The 12849-nt window shown below is 38.6% G+C and overlaps 2 protein-coding genes across 3 annotated transcripts; one reads left to right on the top strand and one right to left on the bottom strand.

Annotated features, from left to right (window-relative positions):
- Positions 1 to 1438: 1438 nt before the first annotated feature.
- On the bottom strand, positions 1439 to 4239 carry LOC111868114 (28 kDa heat- and acid-stable phosphoprotein). Its single transcript, XM_023858508.2, has 6 exons — positions 4097 to 4239; positions 3451 to 3548; positions 3263 to 3367; positions 2999 to 3132; positions 1671 to 1822; positions 1439 to 1589 (listed from the first exon to the last, which is right to left on the bottom strand). Exons 1-6 carry the CDS (start codon positions 4104 to 4106, stop codon positions 1525 to 1527), a joined length of 564 nt encoding a protein of 187 aa, XP_023714276.1. The 5' UTR covers positions 4107 to 4239; the 3' UTR covers positions 1439 to 1524.
- Positions 4240 to 4486: 247 nt separating this feature from the next.
- Positions 4487 to 10853, top strand: LOC111868116 (protein BUD31 homolog). Of its 2 annotated transcripts, XM_023858510.1 has the most exons (5): positions 4487 to 4895; positions 4981 to 5064; positions 5185 to 5307; positions 8770 to 8936; positions 10535 to 10853. In XM_023858510.1, exons 2-5 carry the CDS (start codon positions 5055 to 5057, stop codon positions 10583 to 10585), a joined length of 351 nt encoding a protein of 116 aa, XP_023714278.1. In that variant the 5' UTR covers positions 4487 to 4895; positions 4981 to 5054; the 3' UTR covers positions 10586 to 10853. The 2 variants fall into 2 exon arrangements, with proteins under 2 accessions (XP_023714278.1, XP_023714277.1); XM_023858509.1 differs by having other exon boundaries at positions 4487 to 5064.
- Positions 10854 to 12849: the final 1996 nt, after the last annotated feature.

The raw sequence follows: 12849 nt of genomic DNA, 5'->3' as shown, positions 1-12849 counted from the left end.
CAATTGATGCGAGAATATCTCAGCTGATGGATCATTTTGCAGCTGGACACGCAGCATATTTGTAGTTAATTTTAACGTCTTTATGTGTTGCCACAAAGTAGAGCATTTCAGGTCAGCATTTATTTCGTCTGCTGGTGTCGATCAAGGAATTACAGGTAACGTTTGCCTGAAAAACCCTGCAAGCAATATTAATGCGTTCCCAAATGGTCTGATGTTTCCACGCAAATCTTGCAATGATCGATCAAGAGCCTCGAGCGATTTTTTGTGCGCCATTGTGCATTCATCCCAAACAATAAGTTTGCATTTCCGCAATACCTCTCTCATGCCTGATCCTTTGGAAATGTTGCACGTGGGATTTTCAATGAATTTCATGTTCAATGACAATTTCAAAGCGGAATGTTCTTCCACCTAGTAGCAATGTCGCAGCTATTCCGGACGACGCAAGAGTTAAGGCTATGTCATTTTGGGATCAAATTGTTGCCAGAATCAATCTAATTAGGAACGTTTTACCAGTTCCTCCTGGCGCATCTAAGAAGAAAATTTCTGCAACCCTGTTATTGACATTTTGCATGATTTGATCATATATGCCTTTTTGCTAAAGCGTTAGCTTAGGAATATTTGATTGCACATATGACAAAAGATCACCCGTGTTGTAATTTTGTTCACTACGCAATTCTACATTGAACGAAGCAGCAGCAGATCGATTCGGTGATGGCATTTCCAATTGATTGAGAACTTTGTTCGCGATTTCTAAGCACAAATCCTCAATAGTTATCAACGCCTCATTGTAGATTTCTGCTGTGAAATCCATGTTCATATTGGAATTATCCTTGCGCATTCGAAGGAAAATATCTTCAGCCATGTGCTGCTTTGTTGATTCCGCGATTCCTACGCAACGACCCATTGTTATTGTACTGTCTCTGTGGGAACGCTCCGTGTATTCGTCGTAACCATGGAGATTCGATACAGTATCGCTATTGTTACTTCCTATGCAATGGTCTGTTCTAGCGTTTCCATAGGGGTCACTCTTCTGAATTCCAAATTCCAATTCCGGTTTTCAAAAGACGCGTGTTTTTACCTGTCACTGGTGTGACATCTATATAATGGGTATATAAAAACGCGCTTGTTCGAATGCAACGTTGTGTCAAAATTTCAAAGCAATCAGTGAAGAACTTTCGGAGATCTTCGAGGGCTAACAAACCAACATTTACATTTTTATTTGTATAGATAATGCTTAACACATCTCCTGCATTATTTAATGTTTATGCCACATTTCCTTAAATAATACATTTTTTATTATTTACATGGTTAAACTTTCTAAAGCAACAGCAGACACACTACAAAACTATTTAACCATATGACAGAGGTATTTCACAAAAATTCGAGCAATGATAAATTATTGAATAAGAGGAATATTTTCATCCAAATCTCACAAGAATAGAAATTTAATCTCCAGAAATCTCAAATCCTGACACTGGGTCATCTCATCACTGAGTAGGTGGCACCTCAAGTATGCTTTTGGAATCATGTCTTCTTTCCAAGTGCTCTTTGGACTTGAGCCGTTTTCGTCTGTTTTGCTGCTTCTTTTTCTGGAAAATAAAAACATTTTACTGCCATGCTTATTATTTTAACCCTGATTATTGTACACAATGTTGCTAACACATGTTTACCTTTTTTTTCTTCCTCGCGTCGTTTAGCTGCTTCTTCCCGCTGCTGCTTGATTATGGCTAATCTGGCTAAATCGGCACGGGCTTCTTCTGTCTTCCCTTTAGCATGCAACCGTTGATAGTCTGCTTGCGCTCTCTGATGATCTAGCTGTTTCCTGAAAGAGGAGGTGCAATGAGAATGTTATGTACAAGGTGGACACACAAGATATTACATTTAAAAAAATCTGGCATTAATTTATCACAAATTGAATATCCTACAAGAATAATGTTAGAGCAGAAATTCTTATTACGATGTTTTAATCCTTTTTCCATTTGACAAGTGTAAAAGCAGTGGTGTGGTGTTTCTATACGTATGAGTTTATTTATTCATTTTAGAACTTCAAGAATGCATCAAGAAAAACTTGTTTATGTGCTGCAAGGCATACTTAAAAGAAGGGAGCTGTTCAAGTAAGTAAAAGTAAAGCTATCCCTGTACCAGGTCATGAAGGCCGAAAGGGTTGTGAGACATTGAGGGTCCCACAGTATCTAGATAATCGGCTGAAAGATGGCGGTAAGGTTGTCAGTCTTACGAATCAGCTGCACTTTACTCCCCAGGAAAATTATTTAATTAATTCCTGGTACTCATTTCTGTTGGAGGCTGAGTCGACCCCAAGGGCCATAGTGGGGCTGGAAGGATTAGGTCAATTGAAAAAAAAAATCCAGTAAATCTGATACAATATGGTCTCACTTTTTTTACAGTAATTAGTAATGAAATTCTGTAGAAAGTCAGCACATTACACATGGTAAATCCCTGCACAGTTAACTGCTTCCACATTATTACAGGCAACACACAGTATACAGTTTACATGGATACTGTGCTGATATGAGGGATTCCACGCAGCAGCACTCCTAGGAATGGCATTTTCACAGCAAAAGATCTGAAAAAATGCTCACATATTTGTGACAGCACCATGTTCAATATACATACAAGAAACTATAATTTCAAAGGAAACAGTTAATCAGTCTATTTAACTTCTGGAATCCTAAAAAACCAGTGAATGCATGTGCAGAGAACTTCACACCGACATGATCAATCATCATGCACCATCTCTTTTGAATTCTTACATACAGTTCAAACAACACATCCTAATTTTTTGCTCTTTAATACATCACAAGATAAAAATCCACTTCTTCAGTGATAAAGCTGATTTATACTAATATTACATCAGTATCATACCTATTTTTCTTAATCTGTGGTCAACATGAATCATTATTTTCACACATGCTAGAAATCTGAACTTTAGTCACACAACACTTTTCCTTTTGAGGGCTGGGGACCTTAAATTTCTCACCTTTCTCTACGTGACAGTTCAGGTTTTACAGAAGAATCGACGCTTTCGTTAAGGGTAGATAATTTCTTTGCCTTCTTCTGAACTCTGTTAGGATTTTCCACATGAATGAGATTCTCAACTCCTTTGGCTTTAACCTATCAACATTAAAAATAAATTAGGTATAAATATGTAAAATCTGAACATTATTTGTATTTATCAATGTGAAGATTTATATAGCACATGTTACAGCTTAAAAATCTAAATAAGAACTCAGGATAGTATTGCCTCTGCTTCACTCTCTTCTGATGATGATTCTGTTTCAGATTCTGAGGCTCCATCATCTTTTCCTCTTGCTTCATCCTCACTAGAACCTGTATCACCCCTCTCTTCCTACGAAATGAAAACAGAATATTACTATATAATAATGATAGTATAATGGCAACTCCAAACCTATGAGTACAACGTTTCATTACCCTCCATTTTCTTTCTTTTTCTTCTCTTTTCATTTGTTCTTCTATTTCCTCTGGGCTGGTGAATCGCCTGTGCTTGCCTTTGTGATTGGTGTACTTTCCTAGTTTAAAGCAAAGGAATTAACAACAACAACAACAAAAACAAGATGTTCTGGGAAGAATTGCCTGCTCTCCTTTGACATGACATGGACTGCACAGAAACTGACGCATCCAAAAATTCTGTTGCATGTGTATTCTCTGCCTAGCAACAATAGGGCAATACAGACTGACAGGAGGAATTTATATAGTATGCCGTTGAGATGGGTTCAAGTAACAGAATATACATACCAAGTCTCATAAAGGCTGGTTCTGGCATTCAAAATTAATGTGGGGTGGATACACAGTATGGTGATAGCATAACCCTTTTATTTTCTTTCAAAATATGGATAGTAGGCTGTAAATCTGTCGTACATGATATGGGCTAGGTTTCTTAAGATCACAATCGTTACATGTGTGATTATTCTAGCAATAACTATGGCTCTTTACATACTATGTAGTCTTCAAAGTTCTTCGTTCTCTCATCTTAACCTTCTAAAGCAAATTCTCAAAACCTTCATTTTATCCAACGAATTCTGGAAATCCATTGTTCTCAAGCTAAAATTACACATACCTCTAGGCATTATTTCGCCTTATATTATCACAAACGTACAGTAAACTATAAAATTCAGAACTTAAAATGTAGGAAACAGAAAAATATGACCAATACACAACTTCGTATAATTGAGTTTTTTCCTAACTTGCTACGTTCAACTGCTTCATAGCAATTGCATACTGAAGTACTACCAACATCTAGTCACATATCTTGCCGATTTATGAGTGGAAATGCTGACACTATGCATAGCCATTCCTGTTTGATTGATTTTTCGCATACCAGAATATGACACCTCTGACAAAAGCATTTCGGAATGCATACTTTCTTCGCTTCATGCTGATTTATATTATGGCAGTAACTAAAAAAAATAATGTCGAGCTGTTGGCTGTACACCAGTGTTATGATACGATGTTAGTAATCCGTGGTAGGTTGTGGAAGGGGTGGTCGGTTAGTATTTGTACCGTGGAAGAGAGGAGTGGTAGAGAGTATTTTTCGTGTTATTCGTTCATTAGCATTCAATAGGTTTCAGTGATTTCAATTATTGTGTACCCACGATGGGGGATGGTGGTTCAGTGTGCGGAGCGTGCGCGTTGTAGAAGGAATAAAGAGGAATAAGGAGAATAGGGTGAGCAGCGTGCGTAGTCGTTGTTTGTTGTTGCTTAAGTGTCGGTTGATTGGGTTTATACACCCGTTCCTCAACTGCGAAAACTGATAACGCGAAGTGTGGTGTGAGTATTTGTTATTAGTGCGAAGAGAGAAGAAAAACACTCATATTTTCATGCTTGGAGTGAACTGAGTTCAATTTCTGTACTCCCAGGTGCGTTAGTTCACATGTATTGTATGCCTTTTATTATTAATTTGTGCTAAATATTATATTCTCATCATAAACATTATGCCCAAAGTAAGAAGAAGTAAGAAGTCACCCCCGGAAGGATGGGAACTAATTGAACCGACTTTAGAAGAACTGGAACAAAAGATGCGTGAAGGTACTGTGCAGTAATAACCAATGAAAGAAAACTGATGTAACTCGATTATTGTGAGACTTCCAGTTGTCTATCAGTTGTCCATTTCTCTATAATCACTGATGGTGTATTATTTATTTACAGCGGAAACAGAACCTCACGAAGGAAAGAGGAAAGTAGAAGCATTATGGCCAATTTTCAAGATTCACCATCAGAAATCACGTTACATCTATGATTTATTCTATCGGAGGAAAGCCATTAGCAGAGGTGGGTTGCATCATTTCTGTTTTGTATGAATGTGTGCACCATAGTATGACATTTTGGATTGGAGGCAGCATATTACTCCATTACGTTTAGATTCATGTTCCAGGAGATGGTAATCTTGTTTCCTACGAGGGGATACCCAAAAGAAACCGAACTTATTTTTTTTTAAAACCTATTCAATTTTTAAGCAGAAACCTTCAATCCCCTTCAAAGTACTCTCCACTTACACTAATACACTTTGTCTAGTCTTTTATTCCATTTTTCAAAACATTGTCTAAATTCATCTTTTGAGATGCTTCACAGCGCCTCCGTCGTTTTTTCCTTCACCTCAGCAACATCAGAAAACGCTCTCCTTTCATGTCTCTTTTCATTCGAGGAAACAAAAAAAAGTTTTGATCATTTTGGGACTCTTCTTTCAAAGCACAGCATGCTTCCACGCGACCTTGTTTTTGTTCAGCAGTCAGCAGTCGTGGCACGAATTTCGCAGCACCCTTTTCATTCCCAAATCTTCTGTCAAAATTCGCTGAACTGAGCTCCAAGTCAGTCCCGACAGCTCCACAATTTCTTCAATGGTCCGTCATCGATCTTCCTTGATGATTTCACAAATTTTTTCAACATTTTCATGTGTTCGGGCCATGGAAGGATGACCAGAACGAGGTTTGTCATCAGTTGATATTTCACCATTTTTGAAATGGGAAAACCACTCAAACACTTGAGTTTTCCCCATAGCATCGTCCTTGTATGCCGTTTTTAACATTTCAAGAGTTTCTGTTCCACTTTTCCCGAGCAAAAAGCAGAATTTCACCACCGCATGCTGTTCACGAAAATCAGCCATTGCAAAAACGACGATCACACAAAACAGTTGTCACTATAAACTCTGCCGAAACTAGTCCTTACCTTCTGAAGGAACGGTAGTCGGCTTATCGACTCAGGAATATTAGCTCTATGCGCTCATAGCGGCAAAATGCAGTACTACAAAAGCTCTGCCCACAAAAAAATTTGTTCGGTTTCTTTTGGGTACCCCATTGTATTGCTGTGAGAACTCAGCATTTACAGACTGATATAGCTAACTCCACGGAGCTGAGCCTTGATTGAGAAGCCGCTAGTTGTGCAGCTACTCAAGAACTTCACAGTATTTTTTATGGAACCCAAAGGTTCATTACCAAGTTCACAAGAGACCACCACTGGTCCCTACCCTGAGCCAGATCAATCCTGTCCATACCACCCCATCCCATCTCACTGTTTTAGTATTATCCTTTCACCTACACCTGCATCTTCGTAGCAATCTCTTTCCTCACTTTCCTGAATTCAGTCTCCTTTTAATTTCCTCCTGAATGAAATTTTGATTTGTTACTGTCATTTGTAGACTTCAAGAAAGCCTATGATTCAGTTAGGAGGGAAGTATTGCACAATATTCTATTAGAGTTTGGTATACCCAAGATACTAGTCAGGCTGATTAAAATGTGTTTAAACTAAACGTATGGTAAAGTACGTATAAGTAAACATCTGTCTGATAGATTTCCTATCCAAAATGGTCTACAAGAAGGAGATGCTTTATCACCACTCCTTTTCAACTTTGCTTTAGAATATTCCCATAGGAAGGTCCAGGGAAACCAGGTGGGACTGAAATGAAATGGGACACATCAGCTATTGGTCTCTGCCGATAATGTGAATCTGCTGAGTGATAATATAGATACCATAAAGAAAAACACACAAACTTTAATTGACACAAGTAAGGAGGTTGGTCTAGAAGTAAACACAGAGAAAACTAAGTATATGTTGCTGTCTTGTCACCACAATGCAGGGCAAAATCGTGACATAAAGACAGGAAATAGGTAGTTTGAAAATGTGGCACAGTTCAGATAATGATGATAAATCAAAACCTGATTGAGGAGGAAATTAAGAGGAGATTGAACTTGGGTAATGCTTGCTCCCATTCAATCCAGAACCTTCTGTCTTCTTGTCTGCTGTCCAAAAACATAAAAATTAGAATATACAAAACTATAATTTTGCCTGTAATTCTGTATTGGTATGAAACTTGGTCTCTGTCATTAAGGGAGGAAAACTGAGTGTGTTTGAGAACAGGGTGTTGTGGGGAATATTTGGACTGAAGAGAGATGAAGTGACAGGAGGTTGGAGGAACTGCATAACTTGTATTCTTCTCCAAGTATAATTAGAATGATTAAGTCAAGGAGAAAACCAGAAGGAAAGAGGCCACTGTGAAGACCAAGGCATAGGTGGATGGACAATATTAATATGGATTTTAGAGAGATAGGATGGGATGGTATGGATTGGATTGGTCTGGCTCAGGATAGGGACCAGTGGAGGGCTCTTGTGAACATGGTAATGAACCTTTGAGTTCCATAAATTTCTGGGAAATTCTTGAGTAGCTGCAGATTTGGGGGCTCCTCAAGAAGGGCACAGCTCCATAAGTAAGTAAGTACTGTCATTCCCAATATTAGAACTGTTTTTTGTTATGATTTTGTTTTGAGAGACACAACATATACTTAGTTTTCTCTGTGTTTACTTCTCGACCAACCTCCGCACTAGTGTCACTTACAGTTCCTGTGTTTTTCTTTGTGTATCTATGTTATCACTCAGTAGATTCACATTATCAGCATAGATCAGCAACTTATGTGTCCCATTTAATTTCAGTTCCACCTGGTTTCCCTGGGCCTTCCTAATGGCATATTATAAAGCAAAGTTGAATATCAGTGGTAATTATTGGCAGGAGAATCCTGTACTAAATAAGGTTAGCTTAGCAGTTAATATGACGTACGTTCAGAAAGTATACGTTTTAAGGTGGAATTGCTAGATATATTACTCTACCAGGGTATTGTTGGTTTTCATTTTAAATTAATATAATATATGTGTAAATAAGAGAGGAGGAGAATATGACTGGTTATAGCAGATATGGTACTAAAAATACATTTAGTGAAATTTGTTAAGTTGAAAATCATGGAGTCTGGTATTAAAATATATGGAATATGTTGATTTCCGACCCATGAAGCATCACCTTCTTGAGCAATTATATTAGTGTTCTTTGGATTTTTCATCTCTTTGTATTTTGTAAATTGATTCTGTGTTGCTGTTTGTGACATCTGTGGGTTTCACGTTGGTGACCACCCAACTCTGATGATTGATGGTAGCAGATTCCTGGAAATGTTTCTGTATATTAACCACACTTCACATCATCACATACTAGAAGACAGTATTTTGTGTTGCTGTCATTAAATAGTAGACTTACATTGAGATTATCACCAGGCTCCAACTTCCCTGAGGGTATGTCATAATTTAAGCGGTCAGTCAACCACACAGAAGAAAAGTCCAATGTGTTCAACAAAATTATGGTTTTGGTTCATGTCATATACTTAATATAGGATCTAGTGACTTTCTGATCATGATGTAATGATCTGATGATCCTCAGGATGTTTTTGACACAATATGCTCTGTTTGTTACTGCAGAATTGTATGAATACTGTCTGCGAGAGAACATAGCCGACAAGAATTTAATTGCAAAGTGGAAAAAACAAGGCTATGAAAACCTGTGCTGCCTTCGATGCATCCAAACAAGGGACACCAATTTTGGCACAAATTGCATATGCAGAGTGCCAAAAGGGAAACTTGAGGAAGTAAGTTTGTGAAATTGTTTCGTGTTTTCAACCTAGCAGCTGTTCTGTGAAGTGAGAAACATAGTGTATATCTGATGGCTGTGTGGGACATAGTAGGATACAGGGCAACAAAGCAGCCTCCATAGTCTAGGGGTAACGTTCCCACCTCATGACTCGAGGTATGTGGGTTCAAACCCGGCGGAGGTCGTGGAATTTTTAAGGGCGGAAAAATTCAGGGAACAAGTCCTCCGGGAGGGACTTTAAGCCGTGGATCCCATGTTGTAGCTTTACGGCACATAAAAGAACCTCATGTGTCAAGGAGACCTCTGAGCCAAATTATAGGACATTTCCCGCCCAACAGTAGTTTCTAACGCCTCTGGTAGATGGTGGAAGCATCAAGGTACCGCTGAGCCAGTAGAGGTCGAACTCGCTGGCTGAGTCGGGGGTGATGGCATGCACCAGTACCGGTAGGGTATAGAGACTGGTAGAGTATCAAAGGGGGACGTACAATAGATCAAACTGGTCACGGTGCATGGGGAAACCCACCCCCTCCAATAATAATACTATTAATAATAATAATAATAATAATAATAATAATAATAATAATAATAATAATACAGATTGTGAATTTATGCCCTTTCCAGAGCATCTTTTTTTTTTTATTTTTCTGCCCCTCCTTTCATGCTATCCTTGCTTTCCCACCTTCTTTACACTTCTGCATATTCTTCCCCATTTTGTGTAATCCCTCCTTCCCCACCCTCTTTCCAAGGTTATGTACTTCCACTGGACTACTCACAGCCCCAGCATGTCTTCCCTGCGTGTACTATTTCTCCAAATTCTACCCTCAAGATGGAAGCAGCGGATTCATCTGAATGTTGCTGTCTGTGAAACCAAATTTTATGTTCTGCTTTTGTTTTTAAGTTTATAAAGTTATAGGCTGTCATACAATAAAATGACTTGAACAAGTGTATGTATGGGAGATGAGTGTGCCACAAGCTGATCAGGTTGGTTAAGTGTATCTATGTCAGAGCTGCTGAAGCTGTAGGAATCAGCTCAGGGTTAATCACTTGGTACATCATTTTTGTCAGTAGATGGCATAAAGCATGATCTATCAGTATTTAGAGGAAAGAACAGGCTTTCATATTACCAATATATGTGGTTATTTGTACATAATCTGTGGAGGTTTTGTGGCTGGTCTCCCCCCACAAGCAGCCTTGGTATTTCTAGCAGGTATGTCTGTGGTGGGGCTTGGTAGTCAAAGGGTTAAAGTGTGTTTGAGGGTACATCATACCATCAGTAAGTAATCTTATGGAACAAAAGTACTGTGCATTTGAGATTGCTAGTATGGTGATTTTGGTTCCTAACATATGTCAAAAATATAATCTCTTAACTTTCTGATGATTATGTCATGATGTACACCATGCTCTGATGATGACACACCTTCAGAAATCTTTTACAGACACAAGAGCTGCTACTGAAATCAATGAAAGTTGGGCCCATGCAACCATAAGAAGGCGAAATAGGGGTAATATTTTGGGAACAGTGTGCTTTGTTGTCTCATGAGTACTAGACACCATAACAGTATGTGGCTGAAATGAAATTATATTCACCATTTTCAGGGTCGCATTGTGGAGTGCATTCACTGTGGATGTCGAGGCTGCTCCGGATAATAAAGAAATGTTAGGAACATTTGTGGCTCAGATAACTTGTAAGTTGTGACAGTTTGGGTCTGTGAGCAGTACCAGGGTGACCACCTGTCAGTAACGATGAAGTGTGTTTATTGCAGTGTAAATGTGTAAAACATCAGATACAGATGAGGCAATGCCTATCTGATGACTGAAGAAACAATTTATATTGTGTTATAGAGGCTCATTGTGAATTATTTGTAAGCAGAAAGATACTGTCATGTGTATTAGTGACTAAAGACATGGGTTTGGATTGGCGTGTCAATTTATTGGATATTCCCAGCAAGTCCACTCTCAGTCTTACTGTAACTATAACACAACTGCACACAATGATAACACTCTAAAGGTTGCTGTAACTGCACCACATAAAATAAAGTCTTCAGCTTTAGCCTGCCGAGTTCTCTTGAACTGCAGGCAGCTATCTCTGTTGCTCGGTCTGCTCTGTACTGCTGTCTGTGTACTGCCTGTGTGTGTTCTCCTCCTGTCATAGCTTTGGGAGAACCAAATAGAGATCATCCTGTTTTACTGTTCTGTTACTCTGTTTTTGTAACTTTGTTGTATTGGAAACCATTGTAATTCCTGTGATAACCAGTACTCCTTAGTGAATTGTCCCAAGGATGCATGTTTGGTGTTATGCATTGGAATTGGAACGCATTTAACCAAATGTTACCTAGCAATGGGTCCCTCTGTTGACTGCATAACCTAGGGAATGTGTTTACCAAGTCATTGCCTAGCTTTACACATTACAGTACTGTGAAGTTTGTGTATAAAACATTAAATCAGCATTGCTGTATTGAGTTATTTTGAATGATGAACTGGAAAGGATGTGAATAGAAGTTTCCCCAGCAGAAGTGTAGATGAAAGCAACTCAAAGTCTCTTGACATGGAATAACCGCACAAGTAAGTTAATGTAGTGATAACACTGCAGGCATTATTCAGGCTACCACAGAAGTTATTTGAGGTTTTCTATGGTTATCACTGAGCAAGTTGGCTGTACTAATGCAGCTTCTAACTTGTATTTTCCTCATGCCCAATAGGCATATGCTCAGATATTATTATGAAGTAGGCATTGACTTCTCCCTTCCTCTTCATTTCTGATTCGCAGTCATCAAATTGTTCAACACTGTATAGCCAGAGCAACTCAGATCATTGTTAAATGAACTGGAAATGCAAAAAAGCTATCCCTGTAACAGAGTGTGGAGGCCCATAGGGTTGTGAGACATTGAGTCTCCCACATTTTCTAGACAGTTGGCTCACAAATGGCAGTGAGGATGTCAGCCATACATGCCAGCTGCCCTTTACCCCCAGGTTGGTAGTCATTTCTGTTAGAGGCTGAGTTGACCCTGGGACCATAGTGAGGCTGGGAGGATTAGGTCAATTGAAAAAATACAGTAACCTAATTGGGAATCAAACCCATGATCTTCCGTCTCGTAGCAGTGCCTCAACCAACTATGCTATTACATGCCCCTAAATGAACTGTACAAATAAATATATATGAACATCGACCCATGCCCCCCCCCCCCCCCCCCCCCCCCCAGCCTCACCACGTGTAGCTCATGTTACCTCGCTTTACATCCTTACACACTTCCAAGTTAACATTTATTGTTCATAATTTATTTAACAAGACATCCCGAACTCATATTCTGCAGCAGGGGTGGCAAGTCTTATCCAATGTCAGGGCACTATGACAATTTTCAGAAGTTTGGAAGGCACAGATGAACAAGGATTATATGGTACAGGTGCTACATGCTTTCCACACATCTCTTCTTTTTTGTGTTTCATTAAATTTGTAAAAAGGGACCAAGTAATATTTGTTTCTGCATATTGTATGTAACAGCTGGATGCTGGATGTCCTATAAGCATCACATAATTTGAAAGCCATAAATAATACACTGCAAAGACCACAGGGTATTTTAAAGGGTTAATTTTGCACATCTTTTCAGTATATCTGTCTGTGTCCACAGATTACTTTCATTCATACTGATATCTTTATTTGTTCCTGAAATCTGTATTTGGCAATACAGCTTCCAGATATATATCAAGTCAAGTTTATTGTATATAAGTCACCAATACTATAATACAACTATATACACAAATTGTGTACACATCACAACATACCATATAAAACTATAAAAATTAGATATGACAAACCTGCATACAAAATTTCTGTTACCAGAATAAGCACTGTATCAAAGTTATAAAAAATAAGTGAAAACAAGATCTTTATCATTTAAAGAGAGTGATACACC

Source organism: Cryptotermes secundus, unplaced genomic scaffold (assembly GCF_002891405.2).
Source record: "Cryptotermes secundus unplaced genomic scaffold, Csec_1.0 scaffold1440, whole genome shotgun sequence".
Lineage (NCBI taxonomy): Eukaryota > Metazoa > Arthropoda > Insecta > Blattodea > Kalotermitidae > Cryptotermes > Cryptotermes secundus.
The sequence above is the reverse complement of the archived record's forward strand: the minus strand, read 5'-3'. Positions and strand labels throughout refer to the sequence as shown.

Coding starts and splice junctions, on each gene's coding strand:
- LOC111868116 (XM_023858509.1), top strand. CDS start 4,971: ATGCCCAAAGTAAGAAGAAGTAAGAAGTCACCCCCGGAAGGATGGGAA. Junction 5,308..8,769: donor GAGGAAAGCCATTAGCAGAG/GTGGGTTGCATC, acceptor TTGTTACTGCAG/AATTGTATGAATACTGTCTG. Junction 8,937..10,534: donor CAAAAGGGAAACTTGAGGAA/GTAAGTTTGTGA, acceptor CACCATTTTCAG/GGTCGCATTGTGGAGTGCAT.
- LOC111868114 (XM_023858508.2), bottom strand. Junction 3,133..3,262: donor CAGAAGAGAGTGAAGCAGAG/GCAATACTATCC, acceptor TAATGTTGATAG/GTTAAAGCCAAAGGAGTTGA. Junction 1,823..2,998: donor GAACTGTCACGTAGAGAAAG/GTGAGAAATTTA, acceptor CTCCTCTTTCAG/GAAACAGCTAGATCATCAGA.